Source organism: Giraffa tippelskirchi, chromosome 5 (genome assembly GCF_054371585.1).
Source record: "Giraffa tippelskirchi isolate mGirTip1 chromosome 5, T2T-mGirTip1v1.2.pri, whole genome shotgun sequence".
NCBI lineage: Eukaryota > Metazoa > Chordata > Mammalia > Artiodactyla > Giraffidae > Giraffa > Giraffa tippelskirchi.
The window spans coordinates 71256966-71280697 of NC_137279.1; the positions used below are offsets into that span (position 1 = coordinate 71256966).

At 40.8% G+C, this 23732-nt stretch overlaps 2 protein-coding genes across 10 annotated transcripts in view; one reads left to right on the top strand and one right to left on the bottom strand.

Moving 5' to 3' along the window:
- Positions 1–3865, bottom strand: part of LOC145506682 (uncharacterized) — a 28546-nt gene extending 24681 nt beyond the window's left edge. For 7 of the 9 annotated variants that reach the window (XR_014054169.1, XR_014054167.1, XM_081491937.1 and 4 more), the window contains exons 1-2: positions 3769–3865; positions 1298–1432 (exon numbers count right to left, since the gene is read on the bottom strand). Coding sequence is in view for 5 of the 9 variants with exons in the window: in XM_081491937.1 (XP_081348063.1) it covers positions 1298–1432; positions 3769–3796 (163 nt within the window). In the remaining 4 variants the exon portion in view is untranslated. The remainder of the gene's footprint in view (positions 1–1297; positions 1433–3768) is intronic. The other 2 variants (XR_014054170.1, XR_014054168.1) reach the window with 1 other exon arrangement.
- LOC145506681 (uncharacterized) overlaps positions 1–23732 on the top strand; it is a 141078-nt gene that overhangs the window by 40127 nt on the left and 77219 nt on the right. The window lies entirely within an intron of this gene.

Consider the following 23732-nt stretch of genomic DNA (forward strand, 5'->3'; position numbering starts at 1 on the left):
TTGTGATTAGCCTATTCTGTGTACCTGAAACCAGTGGAATCATAAAATATTTGTCTTTCTGTGCCTGCGTTATCTCACTCACTATAATAAATTTTAGTATTAAATCGTCCATCCATTTTGTAGCATATTTCAATTCTTAATTCGTTTTTATGGCGGGATAGTATTCCATTTTGCTGCTGCTGCTGCTGCTGCTGCTGCTGCTGCTGCTGCTGCTAAGTCGCTTCAGTTGCGTCCGACTCTGTGTGACCCAATAGAGGGCAGCCCACCAGGCTCCCCCTCCCTGGGATTCTCCAGGCAAGAACACTGGAGAGGGTTGCCATTTCCTTCTCCAATGCATGCAAGTGAAAAGTGAAAGTGAAGTTGCTCAGTCATCTCTGACCCTTAGCGACCCCGTGGACTGCAGCCTACCAGGCTCCTCTGTCCATGGGATTTACCAGGCAAGAGTACTGGAGTGGGCTGCCATTGCCTCTCCGATTCCATTCTGAGTACATATCGTATTTCATTTATCCATTCATCACATGATGGTCTTTCGGTTGTTTCTATCATTTAAGTACTAATGATACACTGTGAACATTAGTGTACAGATTCCTGTATAGTACCATAATTTAAATGTGCATATTTAAAATATCACTGAATGTAACAACACAAAGTGTGACTGTTAGGTAAACTATAGACTTTGAATTACTAAAAATATATTATCTCACTAATTGTAAAAACTGTATCACACATAAGTTATCTGTGAGTAGAATTTGATAGCTGAAACTGAAGTGATATGATATAGGAATTTTCTGGATAATCCATACAATTTTTATGTCAATGTAATCCTGCCTTAAATAAAGTCTAATAATTTAAAGAAATCTTGAAACATAACTTCAGGGGGGAATATATTACAGCTAGTGTTAAAAATTTGGAGAAGGAAATGGCAACCCACTCCAGTGTTCTTGCCTGGAGAATCCCAGGAACGGCGGAGCCTGGTGGGCTGCCGTCTATGGGGTCGCACAGAGTCGGACACGACTGAAGCAACTTAGTAGTAGTAGTAGTGTTAAAAAATTAGCTAATGTTCAAATCATAGCTAGAGAGCATCTTCACTTTGAAGAATGAACCAAATGTTGAATTTGAAAGGCATCTTTCCTTTCATAGTTAAAGCAGTACCAACTGATATAGTAAGTTTCATTTTGAACACATGAAATAAAAGAAGAACATTGCTTAATACTTCAGTTTTTTCTTAGGTATGAGACACTGAACATACTACAATAATTATTCTTGGGTGAACTTAATGAGAAAATTTTCACAGTACCTTCAGCTGAGTCAGTTATAGGGTGCACCTTATTTTGTGGCCAAAAACGAACTCTCTTCATCCAGCTGGTTGATGTTCTTGACCTCCGAGGAATGTCTCTTCTGATCTTCCGGACAAAGTGTCCTGAGAAATGCACTGTAATGGAGACAACTGTTGACATCTTGCTGGTAGAAGACCACATGAAAATTAATAATAACTGATCCACAGTTCAATCCTCGGTCCCCTTCCTCACCAGATGCCTAGCAGAGCCTCCTGAATCCAAGGTGGACTTAGGAAGATCTGCGGTTTTTTGTGCACTGAAAACACCCAACAGACTGGTTGTGTGTGCAGATGTCTATATTTAACTGAGACCTAGAAGCTCAGCAGAGCATAGAGACCATGCCTGATGGAATGGACTCAAATCTCGTTTAGGAGAAGCAGGTACTTGGGAAAGACGTATGGATCCCTCTTTGCCTCAGTTCCCTGTGCTGAGTTGGAGAAATGTTAATATGGCCTAATTTTAGTATTATGAGGCCCAGAATGTTTAAATGCAGGTAAAATATCAGAAAAATAAAGAAGGGATTCCCTGGCAATCCAGTGATTAAGAATCTTCCTTGCAATGCAGGAAACGGGGTTTGATTTCTGGTCGGCAAACTCCGGTCCCACATGCCTCGGAGCAACTAAGCCCTCATTCTGCAACTACTGAGCCCAAGCACCTCACTAGAGAGTCAGTGCCCAGCAGTGAAAGCTCTGCCTGATGTGATGAAGATCCCATGTGCCACAACTAAGACCTGATGCAGCCAAATAAATGAATAGATAGACAAATAAATAAATAGAAGAGGAAAGGACTGGTGGTTCATAAATGCTCTGGAAGTGTTTAATATTGAATGATGGCAAGAGTAAGGTGGACATTTAGCAGTGGTTGAAAGCAGATAGGGCATTTTGATGGCTCCAATAAGCAGGGGTGGAAGCTTATTCTTCAGCTTTTTCACAGAAACAAGGCTTTATAGCTCAGGGACAGTATCTATTATCAACTCTTCTGATACCCAGCCCTGTTCAAGAGGAAGGGCAGACAAAGTAGGGGCTGTAACCCGTATGTTACATTAGAAGGTGTTGAATTTAGAAAGATGAAGTGACTTTCCAAGAGTCACACAATGATAAATAGTGGATCTGGGACAGGATTGTAGATGGTCCCTGAGGACACAGATACCTGCACCCCTGAGACCTGTGTTAAAACCCCTTACCAGGACCTCAACCCTTCCCCCACCTCAAATTATCCTGCCCGTAGTTTTCTGTGGATGAGAGCTGATACCCTGGAGAAGACGCCTCAGCCTTAAAAAGAGCTCAAATCCTCTTTCTACCACTCGTCTCTATATTTCAGTTCCTGATCCAAAATACAAGTTTCTTCTGAGCAAAGCCCCTCAGAAAGACCACAGGATTCCAACTCTGTCCATCCTCCAAAGCCTCTTCACACACTCAACTATCTCACAAGCAGCCTTCCCAAAGCCCAGTTCACCTTTCTAAGTGACCAGTGGTCGGTCTGGCCCCCAAGTTGGCTCAGAACTCAGAACCTTATAAACCAAAGGCCACATGATGGTTCTAACAAGAATTAGCTTCCCTTCCACTGACCAAGTCTGGATGAGCAGTTAATGTGAGTTAGCTGGAGAGGTGGCCATCTGTGCTGGGCTTTGGTGGCTTAATTAAGTCTATGATGCTCAAAGTCTCACAGCTGATCTGAACACTTATTTGAGCAGCCTGGACCTGGCACTGTGTAAGAATGGGCAGGAGTTCAAGTCTGTCCTCACTAAAATTCTGACTCTATCAACTCCTTATCATGCTCTAGATCCTGTAGTGGCAGACAATAGAGCCCCAAATGCTTTTTGAAAATCGTCTCCATACTCACAACCTAGAGACCACAACCCAAGATTCTTCTTGAGGATCAACAGAGAGACCCTCCTTCCCTCAGTGACCAAATGTTCATCCTACTAACCCGACAGCCCTGCCCTGTCTCAGCAAACTCCCTGGCAACAGCCAAACAGTGATCCTGTCCACATCAACCCATAGAAATCCCACAAGTAAATCCAGTTTCTTTCCTTTTTAAGTCTCTGGATTTATACTGCTAGTGTTTGTAGATTTGGGCAGCAATATTGAGATGAGTTGAGATGTAATTCCCTTCTACTGTAATGTCCAATGTTGGGGAGACCTCATGGTTCTCCTGTGTTAGTTCTTTCTGTCTGTTCTCTGGTAAGAGTGTGTATAAAACTGACATTGAGAAATTGTAAATTTAGAAAGATATTTAAGGCAGCCAGCTGATAGGAGAATCAAAATGTAATTTAAGAAATAAAACAAACTTATAAAACACATTTATAAATCTGTAGATAAATTAGAATGATGGAAAAGAAAAAAAAAAAAAACAGATGAGGAAAATTCATCAGTAAAAGCTCACCAGCCCATTTGAAGGAATAGCCTTCAGAGGATCAGAGGGAACCTACCTGCAAAACAACAATTCACATTACCCATTTTCAGAAGGTTGAAGGTGAGCCCTTCTTACTTGGTACCTTAAGTGACCCTCTCCGCTCGCAAAGTGGCAGTTGGTACAGAATGCAGAATGTGTATTACCACATTACCATGGCGATGATACTCCACAGAACTTTCAGAATTAACTGGACTCTGCACAGGACGAGTCCACCTGCCACCGTCCAACTGCTACTGTGTTTCTATGGACAAGTTTGACTTTTCAGAGCAAACATTTTATTTCAAAATTGAATCTCAGGCTCACACATTCCTCTCTGATTAAGAAAATAATTTATATTGAGTGAAAATGCTCTGTCCCCAAATATAGTTGATAGTGAACATTTCAGGGTGAGGAGGGACAAAGCTAACACATTGAGAATAAAAAGATATTCTATTCTTGATTAGAATATCATCTTGGTACTGATCACAAGTTTGTGTTCCTAACACACAGTGAGGCCAAACAATACCAAACATCAGAGGCCTGGAACAGAGAAAGCCTTGCTTCAGGCCCAAACAAGGAGAAAAGACAAACAAAAAAACCTGAGCTCCCAGAAAGCTTTCAGCAAAGCGCTTTTCTAGGGAAGCTAAGGGAGTGGCCTGGTTACTTCAGGTGTCAGAGTCTTTGTTCTTGAGGTCAGGTCATGGTCATGGTCAGGTCACAGGGCACAGTGTTCCTGGGGTGGTGGTGGTGGTTTAGTCACTAAGTAAAGGCCGACTCTTGCGACCCCATGGACTGTAGCCTGCCAGGCTCCTCTATCACGGGATTCTCCAGGCAAGAATACTGGAGTGGGTTGCCATTTCCTTCTCCAGGAGATCTTCCCAACCCAGGAATCAAACCCAGGTCCCCTGTACTGCAGACAGATTGTTTATCGAAGGAGCTATGAGGAAATCCCTAATGTTCCTGTAAAGTGACGTCACTCAGTCGTGTCCACCTCTTTGCGTCTCCTCTGTCCATGGGATTTTCTAGGCAAGAGTACTGGGTTGGGTTGCCATTTCCTTCTCCAGAGGATCTTCCTAACCCAGGGATTGAACCTGGATTTTCTGCATTGTAGGCAGACGCTGTACCGTCTGAGCTACCAGGGAAGTCTAATGTTCCTGTAAACCTCCAACAAAACAAATGCTACCCTCAGTTCTGATAAGAAAGTGTCAGGTCCCGGGCACCACCCTCTACCTCTGGGGTCGTGGCCAGGGAGGTTATCCTCCTGAGGTTGGGGGGCCATCCATCCAGCACCCAGTCTGGGTCTTCCCACCAGTGCCTGGCCCTGGCTGAGGGGGCAGGTCTCAGCTGGCAGCAGCCTCAGAGCCAGGTCCCAGACCCCACCGAAACTTCATCTCTTAGGGAGCCTGGCGCCCAGGACCCAGCCCGGCCTCAGGCTTTTCATTCAAACTGGAGAGACACACTTGTAGCAAATACCAATTGGGTTAATCCCAGTTTGCAACAACTACCCTCTTTGAGAGAAGTCCCATCCACAGAGGCAAGCCTGAAAGGATGTATAAGATCCTTGTATACCAACCCTAACCTCCTGCCACCTCCTGGGGGTGGACAATTGATCAATACTGGACCAAGTGTGGAAACGTGAATGGAGAGACAGAAGCTGGTGAACTCTTAACTTAATAGCCAGGGTCATATCCTCCAGCTGTCCAGGGCTCCAGGGACCATGCCTGTATCGACCTCTGCAGCTTATAGGTCATGGAGGCGGGGACTGGGGAGAGGTTTGCTGCTTTGTGGCCTGGATCTGGCCTGTGGGCACCTGTGGCGAGGGCTCTAGGGCTCTGTGGGGCACAGTCCCCAAAGTGTCCTGGGCCCCCATCTCACCCGCCTGCCCTGAGGCCTGAGGGCCTGGATAGCACATGGAGAAGGCCTCTGTGCCACACTCTCCACACGCGGGTGAGGACTGCTGACTGGTTGCCCGTTGGTGGAGCATGAGCTCTAACCCTAGTCAAAGGGTCCCGCTAAAGGTCTTACAATATTGGCTGTGTGCCCACCCCACCTCAGTACAGTCTCCACCCATTTCTACTCTTCCTGAGTCCCCAGCTTTCCCTAGAAGAAACAAAGCCTAACATTTAATCTTATAAACAAAACTAAGTGTTTCATGTCTAATGAATCCACTTGTATTCTTTATCTGGAAGAAAACAAAAATTCCTATAAATTCTTCTTACAAAAATGAATGTTTTTGTCATGTGTCGCAAGCATGTTTTCAGTTTATCACTATCTTTAATTTTTATTTTTGTTTTGTTTATCTGTCTTTGTCTGTGCTGGGTCTTCCTTGTCGTGTGGCTTCTCTCTAGCTGTCCTGAGTGGGGGCTGGTCTCTTGTTGGGGAGCACAGGCTCTAGACACACAGGCGTCAGTAGCTGTAACTCACAGGCTCTAGAGCCCTGGGGCAGTAGTTGTGGTGCACAGGCTTCGTTGCTCAGCAGCATGTGGGATCTTTCCAGACCAGGGATCAGACCCATGTCCCCTGCACTGGCAGGCAGATTCTTAACTACTGGGCCACAAAGAAAGTCCTGTCACTGTCTTTTTATTATGGCTACTTTTACTTATATCAAGAAGACATTTATTTTATTTTCAAAAACATGATTAAGTTAAATATTTTTGTTATTTTGGCTATGAGAAGGAAAAAGGGGGAAGGATATCATGACTAGTATTCTTATTAAGGGCTAAATATTCCTTTACAATATTTTAACAAACAGGAAAATAACTACAGGTGTTTCAAGTCAAACTTAAACAATTTTGAATATTTCTAAAGATGTATGTAAAAATGGACTCATTAATTTTTTAGGATAATGATACAAATTTTCCCCCAGAAATGATATAGAGTAGAAATATCCTGATACAGTCATAAAAGGAACACAGTATTTTGTAAAGCACATGTGGCAATTTAGATCTCAAAAACCTTAGAACATTTTGGAAGTGATGATGGTACATCAATTAAGTCATTTTAACAGATTTCATTTACGATGTGCCTATTCATCAGATGAACTTTGTGGTTGTTTGCTGAGAAAAGAGGGGCACTTTCAATTAATGTTAAAGAACATTAAAGGAATTTGTGACTAAATTTGCTATGTTCTATTAATGATTTAAATGGTGAAGAATTAACTGAATTTTAATATAGCTCCAATTGCCAAGTAGATTTCTATTTCTTTGACCAAGCAACATATTGGATTTTTAAAAAATTTTCCTATAATTGATTCAACAACTGTTTATAAAAGCTGATGAATATTTCTAATAATTAAACAGGATAAATTATGTAAGAACAAGGAAACAGGGCCACCTTAGAGAATGTATAGTGCCTTGAACATTCTAAGTAAATTCTGCTGACTATGAATAGCATGAGCTATTATTGTTATGGACTAAATCTCTGTGTCCCCATGTAAATTCACACATTGAAACCCTCACCTCCAGTGGGATGGTCCCAGGAGGTGGGGCCTTTGAGAGGTAATTAGGCCATGAGGGTGGAGTCCCCATGACATTACCATCTTTAGAAAAAGAGGAGTAGAGCTAGTCCTTTCTCTCTTTCTGCCGCGTGAAGATAAATGAGAAGGTGGCAAAATGCAAGTAAAAACACATTCACTAAAACCTGACCTTGCTGCAGCCTGACCTTGAACTCTCAACCTTTAGAACTATGAGAAACAAATAATTATTGTAGAAACACCCTCATCCAAAGTATTCTGGCACTGTACCCCAAACTGACTGAAGCACCTATCATTGTGGATTTTGAGAGTAAGATTTTTCTTTAGTTATTTAGTTAATAGAAAAGAACCACAGATCTTTCCAAAAACATTGCACTGGATAGAATTAAGTAGGCAAGGAAAACTTTATTGAGGACATTGTGATAAAGGTCAAGACTATTGCAAGGAGAAAGACTGAGCTCAACTCCCCTGGGATTTGACTAGGGGGGATTTGTAAACAACTGACTGAGGGGGATTTGTAAACACTGAGTTAGTTAATGAGAAGATAGTACAGGTCCTCATCCTCAAGGTTGGCCATTTGTGCTTTAGTCATCGGCACTTGTGGAAATGAGGCTTCCAACTTTCCACATAGACTGGGATAAAGGGACGCATTTTTCTTGATTATTACTTTTAGGAAGGTGGGCTCACAGGTTCTTGAGAAAGACATTCCTGGGGTGTAAAACATTAACATATCATCATGGTAGAGAAGGAATTGATACACTTGCTAAAGTAGATGCTCAAAGAATAAGGAGATTGAGAAAAAATGTCTGGTATAAATTTGGAGATTGGGATTGATATTTACACACTATTATATACAAAGTAGGTAGCTAATAAGGATCTACTATATAACACAGGGAACTCTAGTCGATACTGTATGTGCTGTGCTTAGTCACTCAGTCATGTCCAACTCTCTGTGACCCCATTGACTGTAGTCCATTAGACTCCTCTGTCAATACTCTATAATGACCTGTATTGGAAAAGAGTCTAAAAGTGAATATATATATATATATATATATATATACATATACATATACATGTATCAGTTCAGTTCAGTCGTTCAGTCTTGTCCGACTCTTTGCAACCCCATGAATCGCAGCATGCCAGGCCTCCCTGTCCATATATATATAACTGATTCACTTTGCTGTGCAGAAGATCCATGGAATTCTCCAGGCCAGTACCAGAGTGGGTAGCCTTTCCCTTATCCAGTGGGTCTTCCAAACTCAGGGATTGAACCCAAGTCTCCCACATTGTGGGAAGATTCTTTACCAGCTGAGTCACAAGGAAAGCCCAAGAATACTGGAGCAAGTAGCCTATTGCTTCTCCAGAGGATCTTCCTGACCCAGGAATCGAACTGGGGTCTCCTTCATTGCAGGCAGTTTCTTTACCAACTGAGCTATCAGGAAGCCCACTAATACTTGATAGAAAGGCAAAAATAAGCAAAAGAAAATCTGTTGATCTGATAGACATGCACTGCTAATCATTTTACATTTTGTTTTATTCATGAGGAACCTCTCAATTAATGAAGTAGTAAATATAATCCCTCAGCATTCTCCATAAATCCTTTTTATTAATACATACTTTACAATTCTATACTTTAATGAGGAGCAGATATAATAACGACAACAAATCAAAGCTTCCGGATGTTTTGCTCTATGATAATTATAGTATCTATTACAATGTCTGTTCTTGTGATGGTGACAGTGTGAGGGGCTAGATATAACACTGAGTCATGCCAGACTTCCTCTATCAGCTTGGGCTCCCACTGAGACACCCGGACCCCTGACACATACAGATACATGCTTATTCCTATTTGCAAGCATATTAGGCAGGGTAAAGTTGAAGATAGCTTATTAAAATATAGTTTGTTGTTGTTGTTCGGTCACTAAGTCATGTCCGACTCTTTGCGACTCCATGGATTGCAGCATGTCAGGTTTCCTAGCCTTTCATTGCTTCTGGTATTAGAATCATAATTAAATCCATTAGTGAGTATCTGGCATCACTTATTTCTCACTGAAAATATTTCCTATATAATACAATTTGCTGGATATGAGAGTGTAATTGGAAAAGTCTTGGTCTTATTTTTAAATCTAAAACAGTGTAGTTACTGTGTGACACTTGTTTTTCAGTTTCTGTCATGTCCAGCTCTTTGTGACCCCGTGAACTGAAGCACACCCAGCTTCCCTGTCCTTCACTACCTCCTGGAGTTTGCTCAACTTAATGTCCATTGAGTCAGTGATGCTATCTAACTACTTCATCCTTTGCTTCCCTCTTGTCCTTTTGCCTTCAATCTTTCCCAGCATCAGGGACTTTTCCAATGAGTCTGATCTTCACAACAGGAGGCTAAAAGGTTGCAACTTCAGCTTCAGTCATTTCAATGAGTATTTGGTGTTTATTTCCATTAGGATTTACTGGCTTGATCCACTTGCAGTCAAACACTCTCCAGAGTCTTCTCCAGGCCCACAATTCAAAAGTATCAATTCTTTGGCATTCAGTGTTCTTTATGGTCCAACTCTTACATTTGTACAACTGCTGGAAAAACCATAGGTTTGACTAGATGGACCTTGGTCAGCGAAGTGATGTCTTTTAAAAGTGCTGTGTGGGTTTGTCACAGCTTTCCTTCCAGGCAGCAAGCATCTTTTATTTTCATGACTGCAGTCACCATCTCAGTCATTTTAGAGTCCAAGGAAATAAATCTGCCATAGAAATTTGAAGCTTAACCATAATAAAGGAGGCATTTATTAAAGTGTATATATTGAAGAAAACTGTGTATAACCACGTGATCAATATCTGATCAAACTTTCCTAATAAATAGTGGTCTCTGTCACAGCTATTCAATAAAAAAGAGATAAGATCAACAGAAAATGTACCTGAGCTTTAGATATTATAGTTGCATCAAAAAAATAATAAAATGTCTAGGAGTAAATTTAGTAAAGAAAAGTGAGTTTTTTACACTGCAAACTATAAGACATTGATAAAAGAAATTGAGAAACGCAAAAGAAGCAAATTGATATTCTGTGCTCATGGATTGAAAGAATTATTATTACTAAAATCACCATATTACCCAAAGCAATCCACAGATTCAATGAAATCCCTAACAGAATATCAGCGGCATTATTCACAGTAGCGAAACAATCCTGCTATGTGTAGAGAAACATAAAAGATCCAAATAGCAAAAACAACCTTGAGAAAACCAAAAAAAGCTGGATGTCTCATGCTCTTTGATTGAATATTACATTACAAAGCTACAGTAGTCAAAACAATATGGCATTGATATAAAAATAGACATAAATCAGTGGAACAGAGTAGAGAACCCAGTAATAAAACCATGCTATAAAGTAACATGGGAAATATGATAAAGATTGTTGTGCTTTGACTTAGATTCTTATAAGTATGTTCCCAATGATCAAAGGTAATAGATACAACAGTGAACTCTGGGAATAGTACAACCAACAAGCAACATTCTCCTTCTCCCACCATATTTTAGAGTGTGCGTATGTGCTCAGTCACTCAGTTGTGTCTGACATTTTGCAACCCCACAGAGTTTAGCCCACTAGTCTAGGAGAAATTGGTAGTAGGCAGAGTTACAAACTAATGCCTTATGTCTTTTGTTGGTGAAGATATGGGAGAACAGTATTAGTTAGCAAGTTTAATTTTCAATTAATGGGTTGGTGACAACCCATTATATTTCTGGGTCTTTTTCTTATATAAAACCCGAGATTCTGAAGGCTGACTGGCTTCGGGAAAGGCTGAGCTCACAGAGTGATCATTGTTGTCAGCACTCTGTTACTTGCTTTCCATCTTTTCATTCAATTTCCTATTATTGGTTCTTTTTTATAAGATGTTCCTTTATCATTTTGTAAGTATGTCACAGACTATTTTTGACTGCTTATTCATAGACCTTGCACCATTTCTTGGAACAATCACTGACTTCAGGGGTGTAAGGGGCTCTTTAAATTTAGCCTGGCAAATATGCTTACCCTGGCAGAGATTGTTGTTTAGTGGCTAAGTTGTGTCCAACCCTTTGTGAACCCATGGCCTGCAGCACTCCAGGCTTCCCTTCCTTCACTATCTCCTGGAGTTTGCTCAAATTCATGTCCATTGAGTTGGGGATGCCATCCAAACATCTCATCCTCTGCTGTCTCCTTCTCCTTTTGGTGGAGGGGAATCACTTTATTTAAAATCTACCAGCATCAAGAGGGTAAGGGAGGTACAGTTCAGCAATGGGAAGCAGGTATTTAAGCACAAGGATGGAATGGGAAAAGGAATTGGGCAGACAAAATCTAAATCTGTCAGTTGGAATCATTTCAGTGTTAAGGATGACTTTACAAAGAATGAAAATGCTCAGATGTTTGAGGTTTGAAGAGACCCTGGTAGTTAATCTTTGAAATGTAAGCGGTAAGACAGACGGATAAAATAGTTCAGCCAGAGGGAACTCTTTAAGTTGAGGTGCAAAGTTAAAAGACAAAATTTTGTGAAAATCATAGATGTGCCTTATGAAGGGAGGAGAGACGAAGATTAAAATGTGCTTCAAGTAGGAGATGATTGGGCATTAGATTACCAGTCTGGAGGAATATCGATGCATTTGAGAGAGAGTTATTGCAAGATGATTTCTTCTCTAAGCAACCTAGACACTAAGCGCAATCACTCCATCCTCCCGTCACTATGACCCGTGTACATTTAGACTCTTTTACATTTACACATATTACATCATCATAAAAATGTTATTTATATGGCTAACATAACTGCTTTATCTAATGTAGTAATTCCCGTCACATTTTCCCCCCTTGCTATGTTTTTTTTTTATAGTCCTTGTGAAGAATTCCGTCACATTATAATACATGTTATTTTACTTATGTTTGTCAGTATTTCCTGCAATTGTTTTGAAAGCAAGATTTGACCCCTTTGTTCACTGCTAGATCCCTGTTAAAATGCTAAGCTGCTACACATGGCTTAAATAAAAGCGTCTCAAATGGTGCAATCGCAGGCTGCCTCTCAAAAGATAGGTATTAAAGATTCATTGAGGGATGATAACTCATCACCATCAGTGGCTGGTAAGATGCAGCTGCACCGCCTACAAGGCTTCACTCCCTCTCCTGCCTGGAAGACCTCTTCAAGGTCGTCAGCGCAGGTAGAAGCTGACTCTGACTTTCTGACCACTTGCGTTGTGTCCTTACCTCCTGCCAAGATGGCATCATTTTGGTTCACTGGAAACTCGCTGACAAAAGTACACTAAAGCCATTCACCGAAATTGCTTTTTGTCCCTAGTATTCTGTAGGAGAATCCCGGGGACGACAGAGCCTGGTGGGCTGCCGTCTATGGGGTCGCACAGAGTCGGACACGACTGAAGCGACTTAGCAGCAGCAGCAGCAGCTTACTGCATTGTGGTCAGAGAAGATGGCTGGGATGATTTCAATTTTTGGAATTTACCAAGGCTAGATTTATGGCCCAGGATGTGATCTATCCTGGAGAAAGTTCCATGTGCACTTGAGAAAAAGGTGAAATTGATTATTTTGGGGTGGAAAGTCCTGTAAATATCAATTAAATCTAATTTGTCTATTGTATCATTTAAAGTCTGTGTTTCCTTGTTAATTTTCTGTTTAGTTGATCTAACCATATGTGTGAGTGGAGTATTAAAGTCTCCCACTATTATTGTGTTATTGTTCATTTCCCCTTTTATACTTGTTAGTATTTGCCTTATATATTTTGGTGTTCCTATGTTGGGTGCATATATATTTATAATTGTTATATCTTCTTCTTGGATTGATCCTTTGATCATTATGTAGTATCCTTCTTTGTCTCTTTTCACAGCCTTTATTTTAAAGTCTATTTTATCTGATACGAGTATTGCTACGCCTGCTTTCTTTCAGTCTCTATTTGTGTGGAATAACTTTTTCCAGCCCTTCACTTTCAATCTGTATATGTCCCTTGTTTCGAGGTGGGTCTCTTGTAGACAACATATATAGGGGTCTTGTTTTTGTATCCATTCAGCCAGTCTTTGTCTTTTGATTGGGGCCTTCAACCCATTTACATACAAAGTAATTATTGATAAGTATGATCTCGTTGCCATTTACGTTGTTGTTTTGGGTTCGAGTTTATACACCCTTTCCAGAGAGGGCAATGGCAACCCACTCCAGTACTCTTGCTTGGATAATCCCATGGATGGAGGAGCCTGGTAGGCTGCAGTCCATGGGGTTGCGAAGAGTTGGACACGACTTAGCGGCTTCACTTTTCTGTGTTAAAAGAATCAAACTTCCCTGACATTTTTCAATATTCCTCAACACCCTCCTTTTGCTTACCTGTTGATATAAAATAGCCACCAAACAATTACTAAATTCATGTAACCTTGAAGGAACTTAGTGAAGTAATTTAATCTTTTTGTATCATGGATAAAAGACAATTTTCCTCTGAGTCCAAAACCTATTGTTTCTTTGTAACTCTCCAAATATCATCACAGAATAAACTACAGGATACAGATGATGATCAAGGGTAAGTAATTTGTTTTGTGTACATGATATTGATCACTTCTGTAGATTTACCTGTGTTGTGATTGACACATCTTATGTCCTGGTAGTGATTACTGCACCCACTTACAGAGGCAGCTACCTTGTGCTGGGTGTGCAGATGAAGCTAAGAGGTGAGAAATTTTGGCTGTGTGCAAAGGTGATTTTTCATCCAGCACCAGCTCCTCAATCTTGTACCATGGCAAGTGTTTCTGTGCCCATTTCTTACCAACTGATATGTTTTGTCCAAGGCTTTGAGGGCTGGAAACTACTGGCCTTGGTACCCACATGATGAAATTGGGAAATAAGTTTGGTAGGAGAAAATTGTTCATATGCAAAGCCGTAACAAACCATTTATTTTTCACTATCGCATTCCCACAGAGTAACTCTTATGCTTTCTGTAATCATTTAATACTTCTTGATATGAATTTACTTTCATTAAGTCCATCCTAATTCTCAAACCTATATACCCATGAAAAAATCAGTAGGGAATCAATATCTTCAGATATTCAAACCATCTTCAAAACCTTTATCTATATTTTTTTCTTTTGATATTAAAATTAGGATGGAGTCAAATTTGAATCTCATAATTATGGTATAGGTTGAATTTCATAGAGGGAACACAGATAATCATGAGAGCCCAAAAATTTTGTGATAGAGTCAATTCTTTCTTCAGAACAAGAGTTCTTACCAGCTTGAACAAAGTTTCTGGAATATAATCATCTCAGTAGAAAAAAAAATAATAATGAGGGTAATAAGGTTATTAAAAAAGAGAGACAGAAAATTTAAGTTTATGTAAATTAAAGAATGATATTCTGGGTGGTAATTTTATTGAGAATCATAAACTCTGATGACCTAGCCCTACCTGCGGATCTTCTAAATGTTTGTATCTAATGCTGAAAGATGCAGTGTAGATGTTTAAGGTCAAAGATCCTGAAAGCACATATCCAGTGCCAGAAGAAAAAAAATCTGGGTGTTGTACTTGCAGATAAATATCCATTGGCTTGTACCATCTTCTAGCAGAATTTCATATAGACAAAAACCTCATAGAAAGCCACTGAACTAAAGTTCTGAAGGTGAAATTGTTGCTAATAGTTTTTGTATCAAAGTCATAAATAGTAACCCATTTTATACCCATTAAAACTTCATGGATCAACTTTTTTATGTATCCTCAAAGTCCTGTTGAAAAATATCATGACCTTTTAGACTTTGTTTCTTTCATTACATCTTCAGTGAAATAGTCTCTCTGAATACTTGGAATAAATATGTGAAACAAAGGATAACCCTGTACCACAGATTCATTTCCCTGGATTTTTCTGATACTGTCTCCATCTGACTTTTTATATGGTTGGGAACAGAGGAAGAAAATACCAAAAATGTTTAGTCTTTACATTTGTGTATTTCATTGATTAAAAAATACATATGGTCATGAATACATGTTTTCCCCATTGGTTTTGACAGTTTATCTATTGTCATTAAACTTGTTTTTCACAGGAAACAGACTTCTGGTAGACACATTCATTGTGGGAGTGTTTGTTCCTTCGATTTCCTTAAGGGATGAGCTTTCTTCTTTCAGCAAAATTTTGTCCGGAAAATTAAAAACAAATTTTCTCCCTATTATCAGTTCAGTTCAGTTGCTCAGTGGTGTCTGACTTTTTGTGACCCCATGGACTACAGCATGCCAGGCTTCTTTCTTTAGATTAGATTGTCCCCATATCTGTGGGGATGTAGAAAAACGACGAACGCATTCACTCACCCTTCCTGTGCATAGCTGGTTGTGTGGTCCAAACTGCCTCAAGGACTCAGAAGAGAGAGCTGGAGATACTTAATGAGCGTAACCAATGGCTGCTGCCACGTACACCCAGACATGCCCTGAGATTCAGGGCCTTGAGTCATAAAAACAACCTAAAAGCTCCCAGAGAAACAAAGAAAAACAAACAGGTACAAATAAAACAGGTCATCTAGAGGTAAATGAATTTCAGATCAGCAACAGATTTCTTTTTAACGCTTTGTCTAGAATGGAGCTACGCTTTTAAAGTTTAAAGGAAATCGTTTTCCACTTTGATTCTATACCAAATAAAACTATCAGCATCTTCAGAGGGTAGACAAAGTCATTTTTGAGATACGGAAGGACTCAGATAATCTATCTTCCATTCATCTTTCTTTTTCCTTTTGAGTTTTTTTGTCAATATACAAAAGCAAAAGGAGAGAACAATGAAGGATGAGATGCAGGGTTAGAGACAAGCTATTTGCTGTATAGAAGGAAGGGGATGGGGTCGTCCATGAAAGAGGTGTCCTGGTTACATGGGACCAAGAAAATCAATCTTATGATGAATAAATAAACCAAGATGGGACTAACATGTATGGTTATAAATCTAAAGCGGGTACCCATCCTAATTTCACATTGAAAATTTTTAGATTTCTTAGAACAATTTTCTCTGGATAGCAGTAAAATGCCTTGCACCTAGAAAATCCATATAACAAATGATTTGAAAGTAGAAGTTAGTCGCTCAATCCTGTCTCTCTTTGCGACCCCATGGACTGTAGCCCGCCAGGCTCCTCTGTCCATGGGATTCTCCAGGCAAGAATACTGGAGTGGGTTGCCATGCCCTCCTCCAAGGAATCATCCCACCCAGGAATTGAACCTGTGTCTCCTGCGTTGGCAGTCTCATTCTGTACCACTGAGCCACCTGGGAAGCCCAAAGACAGCTAGTACTAAAGTAAATATCATTTTTGCTTGAAGGCAAGTCTTCCTTTCCTTCTGACAGGCCTTGAGCATGGGGGTTTGTGTCCATCGCTTCAGGATTTCCTCTGAGCTCATAGTTGTTCCTGTGCTGTGGTGACTTTCACTGCACAGATATCAGACTACTCTAGCGACACTCCGTGTTTGTGGTGAGCTAATTGCTCGTGTGTTTTTATCCTTGAACGTCTTTTCTCTGCTTGTCTCTGGGCCTCCCACTGTGCTGTCCTTCAAGAAAATCTGCCTAGGGCAGCTCTGCCCAGTGTACCCATTTTTATTTTGTGCTTGTCAGTGTGTGGTGGAGTGGACACCGGGTCTTGTCTGATGTTCTGATTAGGCGTGGATTGTAGGCAGCCCTGTCAACCTAGGCTTTGGGATGAAGGTGTCACAAGGTTTTCGGTCTCTTCTGCAGGTGTAACTTTGATCCTAAGATGCCTTCCTGCTCCTTCTCCAGCAGTCAAGTTTCCCTGTTCTCATACCCCAGGAGCTGTAGATTTCTATCATGACTTCAGGGAGAAATATAGATGAAAGCTTTCCATGGAGGGGAGGGAGGAGATGGATTCATGCAGAATTCTCACAATGCCCACCATTTGCATCCTCCAGGTGGCCATACAGGTAAACTTTCCCAGGACTCCCCCCAAGATTCCCCTCAGATGCCTGCTGATGTTCATGGATATAAAGCCCACAAGAGAGAGACAATCCCCCAGTGTCTGCAGCCCAGGGAGTCACTCTCACATGGCCGCCCCCCAGTCTTTAGCCAAATATCAAGCGTTCTGTCTCCACTGCTAACCAATGTGCCTTTGACATCCTGGCATCTGAATCAGGTGAGCAAAAGCTTGGGGTTTGTATCTAGGCATCTGTAGGTGCCACCTCTCCTCTAGAGAAGTGCGGTTAATTGCCTTTATCATTAAATTAGTGAATTTTTTAAAAAATATTCCCCTTCCATATTTAAATGATTTTCTTAAAAAATATGTAGTCATTGCATCTCCAGTCTCAGAGATGCAATGACTGACTTACTTGGTGTCTTCAATAGCAAGTCTAGCAAAAAGCAGTGCCTGAGAGGAGGTTAGTAAGTGTCTTTTAAAGGATGGGACCTGGAGACTGTCATACAGAGTGAACAAGAAAGAAAGAGAAAAACAAATTTTGTGTATTAATGCATATACGTGGAATCTAGAAAAAATAGTAGAGATGAACCTACTCTCAGGGCAGGAATAGAGACGCAGACATGGAGAACAAACATACGGACACTGAGGGGGAAAGTGGGGATAGGGTAAGTTGGGAGATCAGGATTGACATATATACACTACTATGTAGAAAATAAGCAAATAATGATAACCTACTGAATAGCACAGGGAACTCTCTGTGGCAACCTGAATGGTAAGGAAATCCAAAAGAGAGGGGCTACGTGCGCGTGTGTGTGTGTGTGTGTGTGTGTGTGCATACATATATATATGTGTGTGTGTGTGTGTGTGTATATATATACACACATATATATATGGCATTAGGTGGAATAGTGAGGAATATATACATACATACATATATATATATATATATATATATGTCATTAGGTTGAATAGTGAGGAAGAGAGATTAACAGGATTTACCTCCCCAGTCACAGTATGAGCTGAACTCACTGAGCTTTGCTAACAAAATAACAGACCAGAACTGTTATATATACATATATATATATATATATATATATATATATACACACACATATACATATATATACACATACATACATGGCTGATTCATTTTTCTGTACTAGAAACTAACACAACATTGTAAAGCAACTATTTTCCAATAAAAATTAATTTAAAAAATAAAAAATAAAGGATGTGTAGTGAGCAGCTGCATGGGATAGACATCAAGTCTGAAAGGCCCCTGACTGACACTGTAGGACCCCTGAGTCTGCCCCAGGCTCTGCTCAGGGTGGGTGTCTGCAGCCTCCTTTGCAACATCAGAGGAGCAGGGTTCTCCCAAGGCCCCAGGGGAGATGACTGGCCTGTAGTCTTTTTTTCTCAGCCAGGGCCTGCTGCTGTGGCTCTTCTGTCTGTTTCAAAACACACTTTTTTTTTTTTTTAATTAAATTTATTTATTTTAGTTGGGGGCTAATTACTTTACAATATTGTAATAGTTTTTGCCATACATTGACATGAATCAGCCATGGGTTTACATGTGTTCCCCTTCCTGGACCCCCCACCCACCTCCCTCCCCATCCCATCCCTCTGGGTCATCCCATTGCCCCGGCCCTGAGCCCTTGTCTCATGCATCGAACATGGAATGGTGTTCTGTTTCACATACGATAATATACATGTTTCAATGCTATTCTCCCAGAACGTCCCACCCTCACCTTCTCCCTCAGAGTCCATAAAATTGTTCCATGCATCTGTGTCTCTTATTCTGACTCGCATATAGGGTTATCGTTACCATCTTTCAAATTCCATATATATGCATTAGTATACTGTATTGTTGTTTTTCTTTGTGGCTTACTTCACTCTGTATAATGGGCTCCAGTTTCATCCATCTCAGTAGAACCGATTCAAATGTATTTTTTTTAATGGCTGAGTAATATTCCATTGTGTATATGTACCACAGCTTCCTTATCCACTCGTCTGCTGATGGACATCTTGGTTGCTTCCATGTCCTGGCTATTGTAAACAGTGCTGCGATGAACATTGGGGTACACGTGTCTCTTTCAATTCTGGTTTCCTCGGTGTATATGCCCAGCAGTGGGATTGCTGGGTCATATGGCAGTTCTATTCCCAGTTTTTTAAGGAATCTCCACACTGTTCTCCATAGTGGCTGTACTAGTTTGCATTCCCACCAACAGTGTAAGAGGGTTCCCTTTTCTCCACACCCTCTCCAGCATTTATTGCTTGTAGACTTTTGGATAGCAGCCATTCTGACTGGTGTGAAATGATACTTCATTGAGGTATCAAAACACACTTTTTATGGATTCACTGGTACGGAGACCCCAAGTGTGCATACCTCATTGAGGTATCAAAACACACTTTTTATGGATTCACTGGTATGGAGACCCCAAGTGTGCATCCTAAACTAGATTCTGATGCTGTCAGAATCCAGATAGTCAGACCTCTGCCAGGAAAGTGCACAGCTATCTTGTCGACAGTTTGTTCAGATTAATAAAAAGAGCAGTCCAGACACACTTCAGTAAATCAAGCCAGGGGGACTATTTAAAGGATGTAGAAGGAAGCTGGTGACCCTGGCGCTCCGGGCAAAGTGCTCAGCACTGCTGTCAGTCACTCAGGTTCTCAGGCTTTCCGTTTCAGAATTCTTCTCGGAGATTTTAAGCTTTCAGAGGATGCCATCTGAGTGGAGGGCCGTTTCAGAACCCCTCCAGTCCTGGTATTTTGCTAGCAAAGATCGGTGAGTTTAGCTCATAGTGTGACTGGGCAGGTGAATCTCATTAATCTCCGTTCCTCACTTTTCAACCTCATGCTAAGCTAGAGTAGCACAGAGGCAGACGCACAGATACGAAACGAGCATGAAATTCAGCCAGTGCACTGATAACCTCTGCCATTTTTAGTTGATTTTCAGTCCCTGAAGCCAAAGAGTTCTCTATTGTATGCCCTTCCTACAGCCCTGCCCACCTTCCAGTTCCAACATGCACACTCACACACACACACAGACACACACACACACACACACATTTCATCTGAAGAGAAATAGAATCACAGAATTTGGGGGTTATTTAATATGACTGGGTAATGTCCTCCTCAGTGAGAAGACTTAAAATGGTTGTTGAAAGGGAAAAGCTTTACAAGATAGGCTAATTATTTTTGTGAAAGCCCTCCAAACTGTGCAAGTTTTGTAAATTTGTAATTTTTAAATTGTGTAAATTTAGACTCTGTGCCAGGATACCCTGATATCAGAGCCAGATGTTAGAGAAGGGTTTTCAGTTGGTGACGGACGGGCTGCTTGCATTTCCAGTGATGTCAGCTCAGACTCCTCCTTGCATCTGGCTACACGTATTTCACAGAACACAAGGCAGCAGACAATTTCAACAACACAGCAAGCACACTCTTACAACTTTCCACTAAATGCTTCCGCATGAACTGGCTCTGGGTTTGGGAATAAGGGAAGTAAGGTAGGTTGACAAATTGTGCTTCTTTCCTTTTGGGATGATCTGGTTCAGGGGAGGAATTTTGCTGGGTTAGCCATCCACTCAGACCCCCACAGTAGCCACCTAAATGCTCATCCCTCTTCCATGCCTTTTTTCAACTAACTCATTCTCCTTGTTAGAGATAGAAAACCACTTGTAAAATGTAAATTATATCCTGTAATTCCCTAGAATTGCTTCTTGGCCTTTTGGCTAAGACCAAGTGTAGTATGGGGACTTCCCAGGTGGCACACTGGTAAAGAATCTGCCTGCAGAGCATGAGATGCAGGAGACATGAGTTCTATCCCTAGATTGGGAAGATCCCCTGGAGGAGGGCATGGCAACTCACTCCAGTATTCTTGCCTAGAGAATCCCATGGACAGAAGAACTGGGCTACAGTCCATGAAGTTACAAGGAGTTGGACATGACTGAGCCACTAAGCACACAATTACCTAGAGCAATAGATCCCTATCACCTTTAGACAAAGTTAAAAAGTTACAGACCTTTTCAAAGTCAGAGTGATTTCATTCTTGGCTCCCTCTGAAGACTTGCCTTCTGTTCCCCCAATCCCTCACTTCGTCTACTGGATTTCTGTAAATTCAAATTTGTCATGCTTTTTCCCCCCACCTCCATGACTTCACTCATCTCTCCATCTTCCTGCCTCTCATTTACTCTGCAAATCCCAACCTAACTGCAAGCCCCTTCTCAGCACTCCATGATGAATGAGGTACCATTTACAACCCTCTAATACAGCCTGTCTGCAGCACTTGGCACTGGTTGAATTACTCATCTGAGATTATTTGTCTAATCTGTATATTTCCCACTTAACTATAAGCTCCAAAAGGCCAGGTACTATGTTGATTGCTTTTTTGTCGTCCTAGCATTGAACACTGTGCTTAGAAGATAAGAAATACTTAGGGGCTGATCAACTCATCAGACGTCTGTTCTGGGATGTATACTAAAGTCCTCATTGATGACAAAGTTATTTTCCTTGCTTCATTCTCTGCGCGTAAGTTTTTCTTAGTGGATTCTGGAGAAACTTTCAGAAGTTCCTGAAGGCAGGAACTTATACAAAATAAGAAATAAGGCAGAACACTTCCCCAGACAGATAGTTTCATAACTTAGTAGTAATTGTGCATCGTTCATTACCATTTCTTTAAACTCTTACTCATCTTTTCTTCTTTTTCTTTGTAACTCTTTTGCTCCTAATTTAAGATCTATTTCACTCATGCCTAACAATCACAGTTTCCTAAAGAAATAAAATAGAGATGACCAGAAAGAAATAGATTTTTTCTCCTAAAACAGTTCCAAAGAAATTTAAAATCAAAATGTGTACATCATGAATAGAATATTTATCCTTTTCCAATGTGTTTAGTTGTGATTGTATTATGCTTGAATCCATACTGCATTAGTTTCTGTTTCAACGTTTTATTTTTTTCAATTGCATGTGTGTTTTATAAGTTGGATGGGAGATTAAACAAGATGCATTTTAGATTGGATATCAACTAGACGCTTGACTATTCGTTAGAAATTATATTTTGATGTCAGTCTATGCCTAAAGCCAGGATAAGCGCCTGATTCAAACAACAAACTTGCGAACAGAGACATACACATACACAGATTTTGCACCTAAAATGCCAAGAACTTTTTCTTTATTTTTACCACCTTAGTAGCTAATTTAAATTATAAAGTACTTACAGTAAAATGACATCAATTTTCATTTTCAAACCCAAGACACAGAACAAAAAGGGGATTTCTAGTTGCTACCTCACCAGCTCTAAAGGCATATTTTATTTATAATTAGAAAAGTGAAAAGCATTTCTTCTGACCTTAGAAACAAATACTGCAATGTGCCAGTGCAATCAGTGCATATTTTAAAACTGCAAAATAAACTTGTGGTTAACTTATACTATTACTTCCAAAAAATTTGGACTAATCATAACTGTTCTGTCAGGAACAATTTTCTTTCGCTTTTCTTTTTGTACTTTGAATCTTGTCTATGTGCTTAGGGTATCTCATGATTTATGTAACTTGGTGGAAGAAATTGCCCATTGACACTGAAAATCCTGGAGACTTGCTTTCCCAGCATCCCTTGACTGTGAACTGTTTCTCCACCCCTTTGGGTTGGCTCTATGCTGCTTTGGTTAAATACAAGCATAGATCATCTTTGGCAGGAAGCTTCTGTCTATTCCACTAAGAAGGTGGCTTTGAGCGAACCATGAAGAGGTCCAAACAGATAAGACCCACAGCCCCATCGGCAGCCTAGCTGGGGTCCCTCAGTACCAACTTGCCCCTGTTTTTCACCCTCAGTTGTTACAGTCGTCTCAGCTGAAGCTGCATGTATCACATGGCAGATGTCATGGCACCATAATTGGATGCTACTCTGAGACTATCAGATATGAAGTAAGTGCATTTGCCCTGTGAACCACTGTGGACAAAGATGCTGCCCATCCCACAAGCCACTCCACATTGTGCTCCTGTCACTGTTCCATCAAGAGGTAAAGTCTTTTCCTTTCACCCTCCTTGATTCTGGCCCATGAGAACTTGGGCCAACAGATAAGGAAAAGGAAGTCTACTGGGCTGCAGTCTCTGCTTGCTTTCTCTTGGAACCCTCTCTCCTGTGAGGAGGCCTGGGAGAGCATGCCATGATGAAGAGATGACATTGCTGGACCACAGTGTGACTGATGGACACATACTGAGTGTTTCAGTTGAACCGTTTGCTTTGTTCCACCTGAAGCTCCACTCACCCCTGCTAGACTCTGTCTGATCTGCTGACCGCAGAGACATGGGCTTGCTTTGAGTCACTAACTCCTGGAATGTCACGAAGCGCTGAGTAACCAGAACAGTCCTATCATCTACCAGCACTTTCCTTGGTGCTGCATAGACAACAGTGAATAAAATAAACACAGTTCTGCTCACTTTTGAGTTGGAAGAAACAGAAAAAATTTAAAGTGTGATGGTCAGCAGAAAATTTTAGTTTCACATTGTGATAAGTTCTATAGAATAACACACATTTGCACACATACATAAACAAAAGTAATGTGCATCTTTGGGCTTCCCAGGTGGCTCAATGGCAAAGAATCTACCTGCCAATGCAGGAGACCCGAGTTTGATCCCTAGGTCAGGA